We start from the raw sequence: 19,347 nt of genomic DNA on the forward strand, positions 1-19,347 counted from the left end.
TACACACTAGGTCTTATATTCAGGGGAGATCTTGTATTTCTAAGCTTGAAAAAAATTGCACTGGGTTTTATTTTCGGGGGCTGTCTTACTTTCGGGGCCACAGGGTAGGAGCTTTTTGACAGCATTCCTGCTTCTTGCAGTTACTCAACAAGAATCCCAAGCAGCGCTTGGGCTGCAGGGACGATGGCGCGGCTGGAGTGAGAGAGCACCCCGTGTTCAAGGACATCAACTTCCAGAGGCTGGAAGTGCATAAGCTAGAGCCCCCATTCTGCCCTGATGTAAGTACCATGCGGCCAAGGGAGTGAGGGGCACGGGTCCCAGAGAGGCTGCACCTCCCACCAGCAGCTCCAGGTCACCCGGGACAGCCAGCTGGGTGTGGCTTCTGCCTGGGTCAGATCCCTGCTGGTCCCCTGGAATCTGGTTCCTCCTCCCTCCCCACACCCCCTTCCCGCAGCCCCAGGCCAGTCCTCCCAGACCTACCTTCCCAGCAGCACTGAAGCTTCGGGCCTGGCAGCCTGGCGTCCACTGGGAACCCTTGTTGCTGGTGGAACTAAGCCCGTGTCATGGCCTCCTCAGCAAGCCCTGCAAGGCCCTTCCCGTGACCAGTGTCCCCTTCTGATGGCAGGGCTGGTGCACTCGCCTTCCCACTGGTGTTTAGAGGTCCTGGCTCCACACAGAGGGCCCTGGCGTGGTTACTTGAGCATGCTGGGGGGCCCAGATGAGGGCTTCACCCCTGGGTCCGGCACATGTCAGTGCCGGGTGGGGACACAGGCATCGATGGATTAACAAGTCTGTGCTCTGTCCTCACAGTCTGCTGCAGGTATGCTCTAGAGGTGTGGACATGAGGTGGTCCTTCAGGGTGTGATGGAAGCAAGGTGTACAGTTCAAACGTTTGCACTTGCCCAGTTCGGGACTTAGGTTTATATCCATTATCTTGTATATGAGTAACTTCTTCCCTTGAATTAGTTCCGTTAATTATCGAGGATGTGGCTGTAGTGTGCACACGGGGGGAACGATGTGGCAGGTCTCTGCTGAGTGGGAACTTGCAGGCTGGCAGTGAAACCATTACAGGAGAGCAGAGCACCAGGCAGGGAGTAGAGGCACCTCTGGCCTTCTTTCCGCCAGACCCGGGGCTGTCTGGGGTCTGGGCAGGGAGGGCCGGCGGGACAGTCTTCTCTGAGGGGTGGGATGGCAGTGGTGCAATGCTGAGAAGTGTGAGCAGAGGTCCAGGCGGTCCTGGCCGTTCTCCGGAATGTAACCAGAGGACCTATGGGGGCCAGGCGACAGCAGAACCTGGTAGGGATGTGTCAGGCTCTTTCTTCTGAGGGGGAAGCAATATGAGTTTGGGGCCTTGGGCTATGGCACAGCCCTCCCCAGCCTCCCTGTGGACTGTCTACCCACCTTGTGGTGACAGCGGCTCTCAGAGAAGTTCATGATGACCAGTGACAGCGGGAGCACGACTTCCTTGGTATTCGCACTCACGGGGGTGTGCGTTCTCGGAGCTGCAGGGCGCCCGGGCACTGGCTGGGCCTGCCCTCTTCCTCACTCCCAGAAGCACAGGTGGCCACACGGACACGCCCTGTGCAGAGGGGCTGCCGACCCTACACCCGCTGGAGACCCTAGATTACCTTTGCCGGGGGACCTTGGAGGAGGGCATGGGGCATGCCATCGTTCACTTAGACTAGGTGGGCACCGGATGTGAGGGGGGCCAAGGATTGGAGGTGGAGGCCGGGGTGAGGTTCTAGGGCAGGGAGCCTCCACCCTTCTGTGTTCCTGCAAGAGCACGTGGCTGCCTCTTCACGCTGACATGTCTGTGATCCACTGTCCACTGCAGGAAAAGGACACATGGGTCTCAAGAGGTGTGTGGGCAAGACAGCTAGCTGGACAGTGCCCGTGGGCCTGTGACACTGACCATGCCCAGGGAAGGGGCTGGAAGTGCTTCCAATGTGGGGCTCGGCCAGAACTGGGACTGGAGGAGGCATTCAGACCTCGACTCTGTGCACCGTGTCCTTAGTGGTTAATGAAACTGAGGGGCCCGGTGACCTCATGGCCGGTACCTCCTTGTTCTCCGTGCACAGCCACATGCAGTTTATTGTAAGGACGTCCTGGACATCAAGCAGTTCTCCACAGTGAAAGGCGTCTACCTGGATACCGCAGACAACACGTTCTACAGCCAGTTTGTTACGGGGTGTGTCTCCATCCCCTGGCAGAACGAGGTACTGCCCTTGTCAGCACCGCACGTATACCCTAGTTACGTGATGAAAGGAAAATCACTCAGATGTGTATGTATTACAGCTTTTCCTTTAAGAGACCTTTTTATCTATTTTACACACACACACACACACACACACACACACACACACACACACACACGTGTTAGTGTGTTGAGAGGTAAAATTATTTACAGTGGCCACCCCCTGGTCCCTTCACAGGAGGCAGACAGAAGGTGGCCATTTGGGTCAGATGGGGGCTTCCTGCCCTGAGTGCCCTGGCCAGCACCCTGGGGGAGGGGAGACCACATTACCAAGAAGAGGTCAGGCGGCGGGAGTGGAGGACGAGGCTGGCGTGGTGCCAGGGTGCAGCAGACTGACCGGGGTGTCCCCTACTTCTCTCTCTTGCCCTTCTGTGGATGCAGATGATCGAAACTGAGTGTTTCAAGGACATCAATGAGAGTGAAAATAAGAAAACCTGTCAAGCATGTGTCAAGCAAAAGCCAGGGTTCTTCCATAGACTCCTCAGAAGGTGGCTAAGGGTAAAACATTTTGTTACTATGGTTTGGGATTTTTAATGTTATGTGTGAAAAATATCTTCACCAAGTTAAAATTTTCTCTTTTTTCAATGCCTCTTATATAAAAGATTTCACATAGTTTAAAAGCCAGCTATAGGGTGCTATTTGAGCCCAGCCAGAAAAATCCTCACGTTTGCCGTTGGTATGAAGGCCCTGTTCTGACGAATGGTTTAGCAACACTCAAAACCTGCTTTTTTGGCCCTGGCCAGTTGGCTCAGCGGTAGAGCATCGGCCTGGCGTGCGGGGGACCCGGGTTCGATTCCCGGCCAGGGCACATAGGAGAAGCGCCCATTTGCTTCTCCAACCCCCCCCCCCTCCTTCCTCTCTGTCTCTCTCTTCCCCTCCTGCAGCCAAGGCTCCATTGGAGCAAAGATGGCCCGGGCGCTGGGGATGGCTCCTTGGCCTCTGCCCCAGGTTCTAGAGTGGCTCTGGTTGCGGCAGAGCATCGCCCCTGGTGGGCATGCTGGGTGGATCCTGGTCGGGCGCATGCGGGAGTCTGTCTGACTGTCTCTCCCTGTTTCCAGCTTCAGAAAAATACAAAAAAAAAAAACCCCAAAACCCTGCTTTTTCTATCAGTGGCAGAGCATTTTAAGCTAGGCTCAGAAGTCAGTATCTTACAGAAGAAATCACAAAACAATACATATTATTTAAGTTTCTATATTACACATTCTGATTTTCATTCACTCGCTGTCATTGGGTAAGCTGCTTCTCTTTTGAAAATGGTTTGGAGAGACTTCTGTAGTAACATGAAATTTCGCATTTTTTTTCCAAGTGAGATTTTCTCCTTGGGCTAGTGGATTATCCTGCTTTGTGCCCTGTCATTCTGGAAGGCTTTATTCAGAGGTTGCCCTCTGACATTCTGTATGAAGAACAAGCCTGAGGTGGTAAAAGTCTCGCAGTGCGTTGACCATGCTGACTGCGTTCCCGCTGAGCCTGGGCGAGCCCCGGCGCTCTCCAGGAGGGCTTGTCCCAGCGTGGTCAGTTCTGCATGGGGGCCTCCGCCAGGAGGGCTTGTCCCAGCGTGGTCAGTCCTGCGCGGGGGCCTCCGCCAGGAGGGCTTGTCCCAGCGTGGTCAGTCCTGCGCGGGGGCCTCCGCCAGGAGGGCTTGTCCCAGCGTGGTCAGTCCTGCGCGGGGGCCTCCGCCAGGAGGGCTTGTCCCAGCGTGGTCAGTCCTGCACGGGGGCCTCCGCACGGCGCCCACCCTGAGGTGGTGGGGCCTGTCCAGGAAGCCACCAGCTGATGGGTGTCTGTGCAGGTGAAGCCGCTCCTCTCTGAGGAGTGCGAGGGGAGAGGGACTGCGATGGTTTCAGTGAAGTGAAGAGAATGAGTGAGGGTTCTGTCTGATTGAAAGTTAGCACCCCAAAGACTGCCCACTGTCCTTCCCAGTCGAGGACAGTCACCCCAGCGTGCATCAGAAAGGTCCCCGACTGACTGCCCGCCATGTGTTGCAGGGCTGCATTGGCCACGGAACCTGAGAGAAGGGAGAGCTGGCCACTGACAGGGACGCGCACTGCCCGGAGCCTGCCCCAGTGCCCGGGAGCTCCTGGCTCCACGTTCATCCTTCATGTGAATTGCAATAAATAGGCGTGTCACATCTTAAAACGCTGCCATGAGTCTGCAGATTTTTCTACATCAGTAGCTGAACTGTCATTTCATTAAAGTTGTGCAGGGACTGTGCCCACTGTTAGGACTTTGGAGGCGCTATGCCAAATTGCCCACCCAGTGATGTTAATCTTTGCTCTCTTTGTGGACTATGCTAGGCTTTTCTCTGAACTTAAAAAATCTGCCTTCCTGACAGTCCCTTTCTGTAAGTTTCTGATAAGATTTCTCGTCAGAACTATAGTACATTCTAGGAAATGACTCTTCCTGCCATGGCTGAAGCAGTCATGATCTGCTGCGCAGATGATATAAGGTCTCACTCACCCATGACTTCTCTGCACTCATAAAAATTTGGTTTAGGACCATATTAACAGAATAATCTGAAGTAACAGTGGCTTAAACAAAATAGAATCATATTTTCCTCAGATGGGCAAGCTAGGCTGGCGTGGCATTACCCTGTTGTCTGGGCGATGGCTTATTCCGACATCATTGTCCCAGGAGGTGGTGTTCATCCTTATGACCCAAAACAACTGTTCAAGTGCCAACCAGTACATCCGCATTTCAGGCAGCAGGAGGCTTTCTGGAACTACCTCTCATCATTTCTGCTTACATCTCATTAGTTGGAACTTCTTTAATCATATGGTTACACACGCTAAAAAGGAACAGATGAGCAATGTAGTATTTTAACTAAGTGGAAAAGTGCCCAGATAAAAACTGAGGTCCAGGCCCTGGCCGGTTGGCTCAGTGGTAGAGCGTCGGCCCGGCGTGTGGAAGTCCTGGGTTCGATTCCTGGCCAGGATACATAGGAGAAGTGCCCATCTGCTTCTCCACCCTTCCCCCTCTACTTTCTCTCTATCTCTTTATTCCCCTCCCGCAGCCAAGGCTCCATTGGAGCAAAAGTTGGCCCCAGCACTGAGGATGGCTCCATGGCCTCCACCTCAGGTGCTAAAATGGTTCTGATTGCAGTGGAGCAGTGCCCCAAAGGGGCCATGCCCTGGTGGGCATGACGGGTGGATCTCTGTCCAGCGCATGCCTACCCCACCCCCTCATTTTGGAAAAATACAAAAAAAACCCTCAAAACCAAAAGAAAACTGATGTTCAGGCCTTGGCTGGGTGGCTCAGTGGTAAAGCATCAGCCTGGCATACCAGAGGTCACGGGTTCGACCACCAGTCAGGGCACATAGAAGCAATCAATTAGTTGCCCAACTAAATGGAATAACTAAGTGAAACGAGTTGATGCTTTTGTGTGTCTCTTTCTCCCTCTGCCCTCAAATCAATGTAAAAATTTAAAAAAAAAGAAAGAAAAAAGAGGTCCTATTACGGAAGGTCAGAAATATGTCCTTCCAAAATTGATGTTGAGTCCTTACTCCTAGCACTTCAGAATGAGTATGACTATATTTAGAGATGAGGACTTTAAAAGGGTCAAGTCCTCTTAATTCAATATAACTGGTGTCCTTATAAGAAGAGGGGATTAGGACATAGATGCGCAGAAGGATGACCATTTGAGGACACGGAAAAGAGGGGCCACTTACACATCAAGGAGAGAGGCCTCAGGAGAAATAACCCTGCCACACCTTGGTCTTGGACTTCCAGCTTCCAAGACTGTGAGAAGACAGGTTTTTGTTGTTAAGCCCCAAGTGTGTGGTAACTTGCTACATATGGCAGCCCTGGCAGCTAACACATGTATCTATTGCTGTGTAAGCAATCACACTGTGGCTTCACAACAGCATTGCCGTGGGGCAGGAATCTGGGCACAGCTTAACTGGATTCTCTACTTCCCGGTCTCCCGAAAGCGGACAGTCAAGTGCCAGCTGCCTGTCACTTGAAAGCTGTACCAGGCAAGATATGCTTACAAGTGCATGTGGGGTTGGCAGGATTCAGTTGTCCCCTGGCCATTTCTCACCAGCTGGTGGCTCTGTAGGCCCCTCTCCAAGATGGCAGCTTTCATCACGAACATGTGCAAGCCAAGAGGGGAACAGAGCCAGCAAGACAGAAGCCACAATCTTTCGTCACTAGTCCCAAGAATGCCATTTTTCCTTATGTTGGTTAGAAACAAGCCACCAGGGGACAGCCCATGCTCAAAGGAAGGGCAGTATATAGGGCAGGAACAACAGGAGGGCGTCAGTGGGCCATCTAAGGAGTCTGCCACCACAGCACCTGGTAGCCGGGAGCAGCCATCACCATGGTGGCCTGGGGGCTGGCACATTGCCTGGTACATGGATAAGAGCCTCTATGAACATCAGGGAACTTGGGACATCCAGGCTGGCACTGAAAGGGGCTATTTCTATCCCTTTGGGGATAACGGTACCGGAGGGGATGCTGGGTTTCTTTTCACCTGACACTTGGGACAGCTGAGTCTCTGAGAGGGTAGCGATGGGGCTTGTGGCCCAGGACAAAGTTCTGCTCTGATCAGAGAGGGTTCTTCCTGTATGTGCTGTGGTCCCTGAGTGGGTCTTTCCCAGGCTAGCCCACACCTGTCCAGCAGGCAAGATAGATGCTCCAGCGGGTGCCCCACCTTCCTTGCTGGCCCCTGCTTCCTCATCTGCCTCCCTGCCAGGTGGTGAGGCCCCTGAGCCTGGACCCCTGTGGACCACCTGCCGCGCACCAGGCAGGAGTGCCCACAACCCTGTGTGGGCAGAAGTCCCGGTGCTTGGAGTGGACGTCTTGAGGTCGGGCAGTCACTCCTGCGGGGGGCAGCTCCCGCTGCACAGCCCCAGCCTCTCCGGGCAACAGGCACTGACCAGGCAGGATTTTACCACCTCGGCCTGCTCCCCAGGGCCGCCCCTCCTCCCTGGGGCCACGCCTGGGCTACCCGCCCGCCCGAGGGACCTGTGCAGGGCGCACACACTCCGTGCTCCTGCCGAGGAGAGCCCCATTCCTTGCAGGGCAGTGGGGCGACCCCGCCCATAGCGCGCCCAGCCGGCGGGGTTTCGGCCCAAGCCAAGGCCTCCCTGCGACCCCAGGCCTATCTCGGGGGTGGGGGGGTGGGGGGTAGGAGGGTGCGGGGGTGAGGGGGTGGGGGGTAGGAGAGTGGTGGGGGCCAAGCCCCTCACCTCTAGGCCCCGCCCTTCATCGCCAGGTCTCATCCCTCACTCCCAGGTCCAGTCCATCACCGCACATCCCGCCGCTCACCTCCAGGCCCCGCCCCTCACCAACGGGCTCCGCCCACACCTCCAGGCCCCGCCCCTTCACGCCAGGTCCTGTCCCTCATAGCCAGGTCTTGTCCCTCAGCGCTGCGTCCCGCCCGTTTTGTTCCCTCCTCTTAGTACTCCGCGCCCCGCCCTCACCGCCAGGCCCCGCCCCTCACCGCCAGGTCTTGTCCCTCAGCACCGCGCCCCGCCCCTGTTCTGTTCCCTCCTCTTAGTACTCCGCGCCCCGCCCTCACCTCCAGGTCCCGCCCCTCAGCACCAGGCCCCGTCCCCACCGCCAGGTCCTGTCTCTCAGCGCCGCGCCGCTGTCCTGTTCCCTCCTCTTAGTACTTCGCGCCCCGCCCTCACCTCCAGGTCCCGCCCCTCAGCACCAGGCCCCGCCCCCACCGCCAGGTCCTGTCTCTCAGCGCCGCGCCGCTGTCCTGTTCCCTCCTCTTAGTACTTCGCGCCCCGCCCTCACCTCCAGGTCCCGCCCCTCAGCACCAGGCCCCGCCCCCACCGCCAGGTCCTGTCTCTCAGCGCCGCGCCGCTGTCCTGTTCCCTCCTCTTAGTACTCCGCGCCCCGCCCTCACCTCCAGGTCCCGCCCCTCAGCACCAGGCCCCGCCCCTCACCTATAGGGCCTCGCCCCTACCGCCAGGTCCTGTCCCTCAGCGCCGCGCCGCGCCCCGCCCCTGTCCTGTTCCCTCCTCTTAGTACTCCGCGCCCCGCCCTCACCTCCAGGTCCCGCCCCTCAGCACTAGGCCCCGCCCCCACCGCCAGGTCCTGTCTCTCAGCGCCGCGCCGCTGTCCTGTTCCCTCCTCTTAGTACTCCGCGCCCCGCCCTCACCTCCAGGTCCCGCCCCTCAGCGCCGCGTGTCCTGGTCCCAGAGGGATGCTGTTATTCAGCGGCGGCGCCAGCTCTAGAAGGCACTCTGGCGGGGGGCGGGCTGGTACCTCGGTTGGCCATTGGCAAAGGCCGCTACTTCTTGCTGTCAATCCCGACGGCCGGCTGGCCCCGCCCCGGCGGCGGAACGTCTTGGGACGCAGGGCCGCGGGGGCTGCCGGGACGAGCCCAAGATGGCTGTGCGCTTCTGTTTCCTTACTGTCCGCGTCCCCGCATCTCATTCATTGCCGCGCTGCTGAACGGCGCTGTGAGCCGGCCCGAGGGCTCCCGGAGCTGTCCCCGCGGGGCGGGAGGCCGCCATGGCGACCCTGGAGAAGCTGATGAAGGCCTTCGAGTCTCTCAAGTCCTTCCAGCAGCAGCAACAGCAGCCGCCGCCGCCGCCGTCGCAGCCCCCTCAGCCGCCGCCGCCTCAGCCGCCGCCTCAGCCGCAGCCGCCGCCACCTCCACCGCCGCCACCTCCGCCGCCCGGCCCGGCCGTGGCCGAGGAGCCGCTGCACCGACCGTGAGTGCGGGCTCTCTGCAGCTACCCGCTCGGCGACGGCGGCGGGGGCGACGTCCCCGCAGACCCGGGCCCCGCGGCGACAGGGCCACCGGCGGAGGCCGCCCCTGCCTGCCGGTCCCGCCGCAGGACTCGTCCCGGGTCTCCCCCGCGTGGGTCTCCGTCCCTCTGCGGGCGGCCCCGGGGCGGACACGTCCTCAGCCCCCCGCCTTTCTCGGCGTGCGAAGTTAGGGAAGGAACTTGCTGCTCCGCGTTTGCCCGAAACCGGTGCTGCGCAGCGAGCAGAACTCGGCGGAGCCGAGGCCGCGTCCCTCCCCTCCCCTCGTCGGAGCGGGAGGCGGGCCGGGGGCCGCAGGACTCTGCTGGAGGAGCCGGGACGCGGTGGGGGCGGGCATGACATCATTGCCTTGAGCCCGGCGGGCCGGGGAGCGCAGGGCCGGGGTGCGCAGGACTCTGCTGGAGGAGCCGGGACGCGGTGGGGACGGGCATGACATCATTGCCTTGAGTCCGGCGGGCCGGGGAGCGCGGGGCCGGGGTGCGCAGGACTCTGCTGGAGGAGCCGGGACGCGGTGGGGGCGGGCATGACATCATTGCCTTGAGTCCCGCGGGCCGGGGAGCGCAGGGCCGGGGGGCGCAGGGCTGGGGGGCGCAGGACTCTGCTGGAGGAGCCGGGACGCGGTGGGGACGGGCATGACATCATTGCCTTGAGTCCCGCGGGCCGGGGAGCGCGGGGCCGGGGGGCGCAGGGCTGGGGGGCGCAGGACTCTGCTGGAGGAGCCGGGACGCGGTGGGGACGGGCATGACATCATTGCCTTTAGCCCGGTGGGCCAGGGAGCGGGGTGCGCAGGACTCTGCTGGAGGAGCCGGGACGCGGTGGGGACGGGCATGACATCATTGCCTTGAGTCCGGCGGGCCGGGGAGCGCAGGGCCGGGGGGCGCAGGGCTGGGGGGCGCAGGACTCTGCTGGAGGAGCCGGGACGCGGTGAGGACGGGCATGACATCATTGCCTTGAGCCCGGCGGGGCGGGGGAGAGCGGACGCGCTCCAGTGGAGAGAGATGCTTTTGCCCGGGGCCCTTTCAGCAAACAGCCCGTGCCCGGAGGGGTGGTGGTGGTGGTGGTGGTGGTGGTGGTAGTGTGTGTGTGTGTGTGTGTGTGTGTGTGTGTTTCCACCTTCTCGAGACACGTCATTGATTTAGTTTGGGAATCGCCGTAGCTTTTAAGCCTCAAAAAAGAGACCCGCCGTCTGTCTAAAGCTCACGTTCGGTCTGCGCGCCCTTCAGCGAGTGAGTGATTCTGGTTGCCAAGTCAGTGGTGACCTACTTAGTTAGACCGTTCTGATGAACAAGCTAGAAGGAATAAGACGGAAGTCGGCTATTAGGAAGGGTTGACGTTAGCGTATTGCCACTTTGTCACTTGTTAATAACGACACATCGCTGGGGGAGAGGTTACCTGCTGGGTGGGGGGTGCGTGATGGACGTTTTCCGGTGTTGGCGTCCAGCTTTCCGGGACCGGGGCGTCTGGCGGACCGGGCACGGCGCCGGTTGACTGCGTGGTTCACAACCTGGTACCGCTTGGGTGGTAGAGGTGTCCGTTGCTGGTGTCTGGGAGAATATTTGAAAGAGACCAATTAAGAGCACCGTCTATCAGAGCCCATGTGTCCTTTCCCCAGAAGTCTCGTGCGCTGAGAGTTCCACAGAGGCTCGGGGAGGTGCTGTATTGCGGTTCAGGCTTCTGGCCCCTTCCAGCCTTTCATTTCTGACCTGCACAGGTGTACAGGGGGGACTGAAGGGGGTAGTTTTCAAGAAGCAGCCCCTTGAGTCGCTTTTTGGACGTTTGGCTAAAGATCAAGTGAAGAAGCAGCCAGCCCCTTAAAAAAAAAAAAAAGGGCAGCTCACTCTGTGAAGACTGATTCTCTTTGTAATGTTTTCTTGTGTTCTTGATGTTTCTGGTGTGATCCTGGCCCGGTCCTGAGAGTTTAATTAGGAAATGTGGATATAGGGAGGGGTGTTGGAGTATCTGTTAGAATAAAATTTAGAAATAATTTTTTTTTTTAACTCCTAGAAGTATAAAAACCCTGTTTGGATACTTAGAGAAAAAGCAGTTTTTAAAAAACAACTGGTATTACTAATATAAATTACTACAACAGGTAATTTAGAATCACAACCCATTCCAGATGTATCGTGGTGCCTCTTTAGGAGGTAGATGACCTGGAAGTTCACACGTTCTGTGGACCGTGTGTAAACCAGGCAGCACTGGGGCTTCGGGCGGGAAGCAGGGTCTTCCTGCTGCCCAGATGGTTTGGTCAGACACTCGTCAATATGCTGTCATGTTTCTTACTGCTGATTTGACAGAACCTATTCAATTTGCTGATCTTTAAAATATGGGCATAGAGATTTCCTTCTAAAGCCAGCCTGACCAAGTAGGTAGATTTTTGTTTCATTACTTTATTTTAAGGTAATGTATGATTGGCTAATTTAAAAAATTTATTATTTTCACGTAATACCTTGATATGATGCACATTCCAAAAGGTAATCATTAAAAATCTGTCTTCCACTTTTTTCTCCCGAGTGCCTGACTGTTCCCAGAGGCAAGCACTGAGTGATACTTCCTCCTGTGAATCCTTCTAGATATATATAATCAGTGCAAAGGTGAGGATAGACTTTAAATTCTTTAAAAACAAAAGTATATCCACATAGTAGCTTTTAAAGGCTCCTTGCATGCTCTGGATTCAGTTGCATTAGGCTTAGAGTTCTTTTTAACTAAAACGAGTAAGTATCATATTTTTATGTCCTTTGCTGTTGAAAGAGCAGGTATTCATAAATTTTGAGTAACAAACTCATGGCTTACCAGTTGGGAGCTTGGCATTTCTGTTCAGATGCTTCGGCTGAAAAATCTGTTCTTCAACGTGAGATTGGCCGAAAGCAATTTGGAAAGTGTCTGCTCTAATTTTATGGCTCTTCCTCTCTGTTGTGTGGAACTGTAGTGTCCCAGCCACGCGTGGGCTTCGCTTGAAGTTTATCTGAGTGGCAGCTCTTGGCTCAGCATGGAGGATGCTGGGCTCCTGGGCGGGACTGGCATGCAGGGAGTGCCTGAGCTTGGGAGGCAGTTGACATTTCTGCCTTTGGCACGTCCTCATTCTCCTTCAGATTCCCACCTAGTTTTGCCCTGACTTTAATTATTTAGGCATTAGTAAATGTTTTGCTGAACATTCAGCGTGTGCCAGGCACTGTTCTAGTAGGCGCGGGGTTCCAGCAGTGGACAGAGAACGCTCTGCATTCACGAAGCTTTTATGTTCGTGAGCAGCAAAGCAGGGAAGGGGACTGGGCCATGTCAGGGTTGTTGACGTTTTAGATAGTGTGTCCAGGGATGGGCCACCGAGGTAGTGACTTGAAGTAAATAACTGAGGGTGTATGGAGGCTGGGGAATGGGGCCAAAGAGCCCTGTTTCAGGAAAAGCACAGATATCAGTTTGGCTGGTTGAGTTAGTCAGAGGGAGACTCTTGGCAGGAGGTGAGGTTAGAGAGGTGGGGGAGGGCCACACTGATCAATAAATAGGTTTTTCCTTGTAGGTGGAATAAAGACATCGACATTTATTCTAAGCGAGATAGGAAGTCATCACAGAGTTTGTTTGGTCTGAAGACTAGCAGCCCTTGAGTTCCATTTTGCAGCGAACCCTGGCTGAGAACCAGTGAAGAGGCGCACGGCAGGTGCAGGAGACCGTAGGAAGCCATTGCAGTGTGCTGGTGAGGTGTGCCAGGCTCTGCCAGGTTGTTCGCAGAGGCAAGGGGCCTGAGAAGGCACTGATTTTGAAGGCAGAGCCAATAGGACCTGTTCATATCTCTGTCTACTAAGCATCACCTAGTTTAGCTGTAGTTGGTGTTACCAGGGTTCTGTTCCAGCTGTAAATAACAGCCCTGCTGCAACAGCTTGCACAGCTCAGAGTTTATTGTCCTTTTGAGGAAGTTCAACGGTAAGATTACGGACCTTACTTTAAGGCTCTTGTAAATTTAGCTTGATGCCCTTGTCCTCATTCTTGCCTATTTTTGAGTTATTTGTCTTTTTATTGTTGAATTGTAAGTTTTGTTGGGGGGTTTTTTGGACAGAAACAGAAGGACAGATAGGGACAGACAGACAGGAACAGAGAGAGATGAGAAGCATCAATTCTTTGTTGCAGCACCTTAGTTGTTCATTGATTACTTTCTCATTTGTGCCTTAACTGGGGGCTACAGCGGAGTGAGTGACCCCTTCTTGCTCAAGCCAGCGGCCATGGGGTCATGTCTGTGATCCCACAGTCAAGCTGGTGAGTCTGCGCTCAAGCCATGCATAATTTTTATTAATCGCTGTATGATGTTGTAGCATTTATTTTAAAAGAGGACTTTTGGAGATGTAAAGGTAAAGGCTTTACATTGTCCTGGCTTTCAAATGGGCTGCTGACACATGTTCCCACCTTAAGAGCCCCAGTTCTATGACCTCCAGTCCCTGCAAGGGAGCCATTTGGCACAATACCTTGGAATAATAGATGTACCTTATTTAGACAAGAAGGAAAAATAAGACACTATTTATTTATTTATTTTTCTTTTATTTTTGTTTTTAATTAATTTTACTAGGGTGACATCAATAAATCAGGTTACATATGTTCAAAGAAAACATGTCCAGGTTATCTTGTCAATCAATTATGTTGCATACCCATCACCCAAAGTCAGATTGTCCTCCGTCACCTTCTATCTAGTTTTCTTTTTTTTTCTTCTTTTTTTGTACTTTTCTGAAGCTGGAAACGGGAGAGACAGTCAGACAGATTCCCGTATGCGCCCTACCGGAATCCACCCGGCACGCCCACCAGGGGCAACGCTCTGCCCACCAGGGGGCGATGCTCTGCCCCTCTGGGGCGTCGCTCTGCCGCGACCAGAGCCACTCTAGCGCCTGGGGCAGAGGCCAAGGAGCCATCCCCAGCGCCCGGGCCATCTTTGCTCCAATGGAGCCTTGGCTGTGGGAGGGGAAGAGAGAGACAGAGAGGAAGGAGGGGAGTGGGGGTGGAGAAGCAAATGGGCGCTTCTCCTATGTGTCCTGGCCGGGAATCGAACCCGGGTCCCCCGCACACCAGGCCGACGCTCTACCGCTGAGCCAACCGGCCAGGGCCCTATCTAGTTTTCTTTGTGTCCCCCTCCCCCGTAACCACCACACTCTTATCAATGTCTCTTAGTCTCGTTTTTATGTCCCACCTACGTATGGAATAATACAGTTCTTGGTTTTTTCTGATTTACTTATTTCACTTCATATAATGTTATCAAGGTCCCACCATTTAGCTGTAAATGATCCGATGTCATCATTTCTTATGGCTGAGTAGTATTCCATAGTGTATATGTGCCACATCTTCTTTATCCAGTCTTCTATTGAAGGGCTTTTTGGTTGTTTCCATGTCTTGGCCACTGTGAACAATGCTGCAATGAACATGGGGCTGCATGAAGACACTATTTAATATTGTGTTAGATCAGCTCTGATTTTAGACTGTCTGTTTGAGGCGTGAATGCTATGGATGCTGCTGCTCAGAGTGGCCTCAGGCCAGCAGTTTGGTGTCACTTGGGAGCATCTGCGAAGTGCAGAGCGCATGCCCATTGTCAGACTCACCGAGTCCGAGTCTGCATGCTAACAGGTTCAGTGAGCAGCTTCTGCGCTGGAAGGCTGAGAAGCTCTGCTGGGGCTACGGCCTCTCCGCTGTTGTTGGTGCTGTCAGCATTCGGGAGGGAGGCCTTCTGTGGCTCACGGGTGTCCAGGTGTAGCTGAGGCAGTGAGACTTTTCTGCCCGAGGGCCATCGAGCATTTGTGTAGCTGCAAAGTAGGTTGTAACGCTGACTGTGAGCTGGGCATGTGAATCTATAATTACCTCAGTAAAAACTTCAATTAAAAAAGAAGGCTGTCACCTGACCTGTGGTGGCGCAATGGGTAAAGCATTGACCTGGAATGCTGAGGTTGCCGGTTCAAAACCCCAGGCTTGCCTGGTCAAGGCACATATGGGAGTTGATACTTTCTGCTCCTCCCCCTTTCTCTCTCTCTAAAATGAGTAAGTAAAATCTTAAAAAAAAAAAAAAAAAAAAAAAAAGGCTGTCCTGGCCAGTTTTCTCAGTGGATAGAGCATTGGCCCAGAGTGCAGACGTTCCAGATACCATTTTCAGTGAGGGCACACAGAGAACTGACCATCTGCTTCTCTCCCTCTCCCCCTTCTTTTCCTCTTCCCCTCCAGCAGCCAGTGACATGATTGGTTCAAGCATTGGCCCTGGGTGCTAAGGATAGCTCGGTTGGACTGAGTGTGTCATCCTCAGGTGCTAAAAATAGCTCGGTTGATTCAAGCATCAGCCTCAGATGGGTGTTGCTGGGTAAACCCTGGTGGAGGTGCATGCAGGAGTCTGTCTCACTGTCTTCCTTCCTCTCACTTAAAAAAAGGCCACCCTGGTGGACAGGGATCATGAACCTAAGCACAGGTGTCAGAGTCTGGATCTGTGGAGGAAGACCTGATGGCATTTGCAGAGAGTTTTTGAACATTGAGATTGTGGTTATTATAAAATTTACCATCAACAGATACAATTTAGTGGGCTTTGCTCTATTCACAGGGTTCTGCTGCCTTCACCAGTATCTGATATCCAGAACATTTCCTCACTCCCAAAAGAGAGCTCTTCCCCATTAGCTGTCACTACCCATGTCCCCCTGGCCCCCAGTCCCCACAGCCACTCACCTGTTTCCATCTCTGCATTTGCCTGCTCCGGATGTTTCTTTTAGATTGGCCTCACACAGATGGGGTGCTTTGTGTCAGACTTTTTTCACTAGGCATAAGAGATTGGGTTTTGAACAGCACCTCTTTCTACTGGCAGTTGTTCCTGTATTCGGTTTGTCCACTAGTAAGAAAGCCTTTATTTTAACGGCCTCTTTTCTCTAGTACAGACTGCAGGTGGAGGAAATCTGATTCCCCTAATCAAGCACCACTTTTATTTTTATTTATTTATATTTATTTATTTATTTATTTATTTTGTATTTTTTCTGAAGCTGGAAACGGGGAGAGACAGTCAGACAGACTCCTGCATGCGCCCGACCGGGATCCACCCGGTCCGCCCACCAGGGGCGACGCTCTGCCCACCAGGGGGCGGTGCTCTGCCCCTCTGGGGCGTCGCTCTGCCGGGACCAGAGCCACTCTAGCGCCTGGGGCAGAGGCCAAGGAGCCATCCCCAGCGCCTGGGTCATCTTTGCTCCAATGGAGCCTTGGCTGCGGGAGGGGAAGAGAGAGACAGAGAGGAAGGAGGGGGGTGGTGAAGAAGCAAATGGGCGCTTCTCCTATGTGCCCTGGCCGGGAATTGAACCCGGGTCCTCCGCACGCCAGGCCGAGGCTCTACCGCTGAGCCAACCGGCCAGGGCCACCACTTTTATTTTTAAATTATGTGTGAAACATAATTCCAAAATGACTTTTGGTGTCCCATTTCTTCTTTAAAAACATCTTTCTGAGGCCCTGGCTAGTTGGCTCCGTGGATGGAGTGTTGGCCTGGTGTGCAGACATCCTGGGTTCCGTCTTGGGTTCTGTCCCAGGTTCCTTCCCGGTCAGGGCACACAGGAGAAGTGACCATCTGCTTCTCTTCCCCTCCCTCTCCCCCTTCTCTCTCTCTTCTTTTCTCACAGCCAGTGGCACAATTAGTTTGAGCATCGGCCCCAGACGGGGGTTACCGGTGCGTCCTGGTCGGGGTGCATGTGGGAGCCTGCCTCTATCTCCCTTCCTCTCACTTAAAAGAAATCTTTTTGGAAGAGTCCTATTTTTCTAGGAATGCTCTTCTGTTACAGGACTTGGCAAGTGAAAGAACAGCTGGGGAGGAGTCAGAGCAGGGTCCCCGCCTGAGGGCGACGCAGCCTCGACCTCGGTTCCTCTGGCCGTGTGGGCTGTGTGTGTGCCGGCTGGCATGTGTACACAGAAGTGCTTGCACGCACAGATGGCCAGGCTCGTGTGACATGAGTGATTGGAACTTCTATTCCTCAGGTGGTCCAGGCCTCCCCTTGCCCACTCTCAGCCTGGAACCACATTTTCCCTGCGCAATTGTAACATATTCTAAAAGTAAGCGTTTAGAGGAGAGGGCTTGAATTCCCACTTTTAGCCTTGGTTCTTTGATAGTTGTTTTGACAGGATGGCAGCGTGCTGTAGAGGATTTGGTTTTTCTACGGCCCTCCTTCCAAAGGTGTGTTTCTGTGCAGACTGTTTCCTTCTACAGTTGGAGGTGCTGAGGGAGGTTTGCTTTTTCTTTGGAGGTGAAATTACAATGACTGCTTTACCAAAAACGGTTCAAGAGTCAGGACTCTTCTGACCCTGTCTATCCAGTAGTCACCTGTTCATCCAGTTCCTGCCCAGAGCAAGGCGCTTCCATCTTTCACCTTCATTTCCATACTTACTTTTCACGTGGAGCAAGTCAGTTTGACATGTCAGTCCGTCCATCTAATTCAGTTTCATGGGGGAAACAATAGTTGTAGTTTTCTTACACGTGTTAGTTTGTGTATTGGACAAAATAAGATAAGAAGGACATATTTCAAGCAGGGGCCAAGGAATGTACAGGACCTGAGCTTGAAAACGCAGGACCAAAACAAGTGAGTTATTTCCAGTGGCCAGAGCTCCCGGAGGTTCGGAAATACTGACCCAGGGTGGAGGTTAAAGTAGCCTGCGGCCAGATGGGAATGGGCCATGTTAACCGCTGTTGGAAGTTTGCACCACATTCTTTCTTTGGTAGTCCCAGTTTGGTGGACATGCTCAAGTTTGGCCCGTGGGGCCAGCACACTCAGGTGTTATGAAATTGGGCAGCAGGCCTTGAGAGCATTCTCTCTTACTGAATACAAATAGGATTTAAAGTATTCTCCAGGCTTCATTCTGGTAGCCCATGCCAACTGGTCAGGGTTGGCCCATCCAAGACATTGGCTAGCACTCACGTTAGTTAGCAAGCCCCATCGGTTCCCGCTGGGAGAGTCGGGCTCAGAGAGCAGAGGGACTTGCTGTGAACCACCTTTTGGGCTTGGAGGCAGAAACACCACAGGAGGAAGGTTCTGATTTTGCTAAAAACTGCTGTCATGAGTATTTCTATTCCACGCCATTTAAAGTCCACTTGGTTTAGTGTTTGTCAATATTGTTCTTATTACCATCCCCGAAGAGATCATTTCAGACCCTGTGTAAGAGACTTCCATGTCAAGGGGCTGTTACCCACACAGCCTTGAGTCTGGATGAGTGAGTTCAGTTCATGTAAGGCCTTGGGCAGATTTGTCTTTGGAAATTGAAGAGTAATAGACAGATGAGTTAGTTTTCTTCTTAAAATGCTTAAATTTGTCCCTGTTCTTTAACTTTCTTGATGGCTGTCTTAAGCTAGTAAACTAAGCTGCTGTAACAGAGACTTTGATATGGCCGTTTAAAGGAGAGAGCACTTGAATTATCATAGCACTTCTTTCTTTTTAAAACCACGTTATAATTTACATAAGGTAAAATGTACCCTTTCTGTTGTACAGTTCTGTGCTTCTGACAAGTGCAGAAAGCTGTGTAATGACCACCACACTCAAGATCTGGTACAGGCCCATCACCCCTGACCTTCCCCATGCCCATGCCTCTTGGCTGTCAGCTCCTTCTCCGGCCCATGGAAACTTCTGGTCACTTTTGTTCCTGTAGTTCTGTCTCTTCTAGGACGTCACATAAATGGACTCATCCAGTGTGCAGCCCTCAGCCTGGTACACCGAGGTTCACCTTTGCGTGTATGAACAGTTTGCCCTTCTCACTGCCAAGGAGGAGTCCCTCATCTGGTCGAGTGCTTTATCCCTCCATCTGCCATCTGGGTGGTTTCCATCATAGAGCTGTGAAGTGGGTGTCCGTGAGGATGGGCTGGGGGCCTCTACTTTCCTCCCATGGCTCTGCAGCCATCTTGGAGTCTTTGTCTGTCTGAGTGACAACTGGGAGTTGGCATGTCCAACTGGAGGCAGGTGAACGGGGAGGGGACACCTTGGGAAGCCAGCGAGGCAGGCCTCCTGTCCTGTTTCCTCTCGGGGGACCGAGTCAGGGTCTGTCTCTAGCTGCAGGGAGGCCAGGCGATGGAACTTCAGAGCGGGAGGCATGTGTCCAGGAAGGGAAGAATGGCGTTTTGGTGGACGACTGACACCGCAGTGTGACTTACCGGTGCAAGTCCCACGCAGGAAGGAGACACACGTGGTGGGAAGCACTCCCCAGCCTTTGTAACGAGGGTCTCTCATTGGGTAGTTGTCTGGAAGCCCCTCTCCCCTTCCATGAACCAGGCTCTGGTTCAGGCCCTGGTTCTCTCCTCTGCCTGGAACCCCTGTCTGTTCCTTTTGGCCCCTGACTTCCCCTTGAGAGGCTTTTCCTTTTCTGTCTTCTTTCCGGGCCACAACTGAAGTGGCTTTCGGAGGGCATGCCTT

At 54.1% G+C, this 19,347-nt stretch overlaps 2 protein-coding genes and 1 long non-coding RNA gene across 6 annotated transcripts in view; 2 read left to right on the forward strand and 1 right to left on the reverse strand.

Moving 5' to 3' along the window:
* The window catches only part of GRK4 (G protein-coupled receptor kinase 4), a 65,503-nt gene extending 61,116 nt beyond the window's left edge, over positions 1-4,387 (forward strand). The window contains exons 13-16 of the mRNA XM_066386858.1: positions 141-278; positions 2,079-2,282; positions 2,636-2,742; positions 4,240-4,387. Coding sequence (XP_066242955.1) covers positions 141-278; positions 2,079-2,282; positions 2,636-2,742; positions 4,240-4,372 — 582 coding nt within the window. The 3' untranslated portion in view covers positions 4,373-4,387. The remainder of the gene's footprint in view (positions 1-140; positions 279-2,078; positions 2,283-2,635; positions 2,743-4,239) is intronic.
* Positions 2,116-8,474, reverse strand: LOC136406744 (uncharacterized). The gene is made up of 3 exons (XR_010751695.1): positions 8,364-8,474; positions 4,843-5,039; positions 2,116-2,247 (listed from the first exon to the last, which is right to left on the reverse strand). It is a non-coding gene; the product is annotated as an uncharacterized lncRNA (long non-coding RNA).
* Positions 8,475-8,578: 104 nt separating this feature from the next.
* Positions 8,579-19,347, forward strand: part of HTT (huntingtin) — a 132,175-nt gene continuing 121,406 nt past the window's right edge. For 2 of the 4 annotated variants that reach the window (XM_066386829.1, XM_066386830.1), the window contains exon 1: positions 8,580-8,922. In XM_066386829.1, the coding sequence (XP_066242926.1) occupies positions 8,720-8,922 (203 nt within the window). In that variant the 5' untranslated portion in view covers positions 8,580-8,719. Of the gene's footprint in view, positions 8,923-11,522; positions 11,569-19,347 lie in introns of those variants that run through there. The other 2 variants (XM_066386831.1, XM_066386832.1) reach the window with 2 other exon arrangements.

The sequence above is a fragment of the Saccopteryx leptura genome, chromosome 5 (genome assembly GCF_036850995.1).
Source record: "Saccopteryx leptura isolate mSacLep1 chromosome 5, mSacLep1_pri_phased_curated, whole genome shotgun sequence".
Classification (NCBI taxonomy): Eukaryota; Metazoa; Chordata; class Mammalia; order Chiroptera; family Emballonuridae; genus Saccopteryx; species Saccopteryx leptura.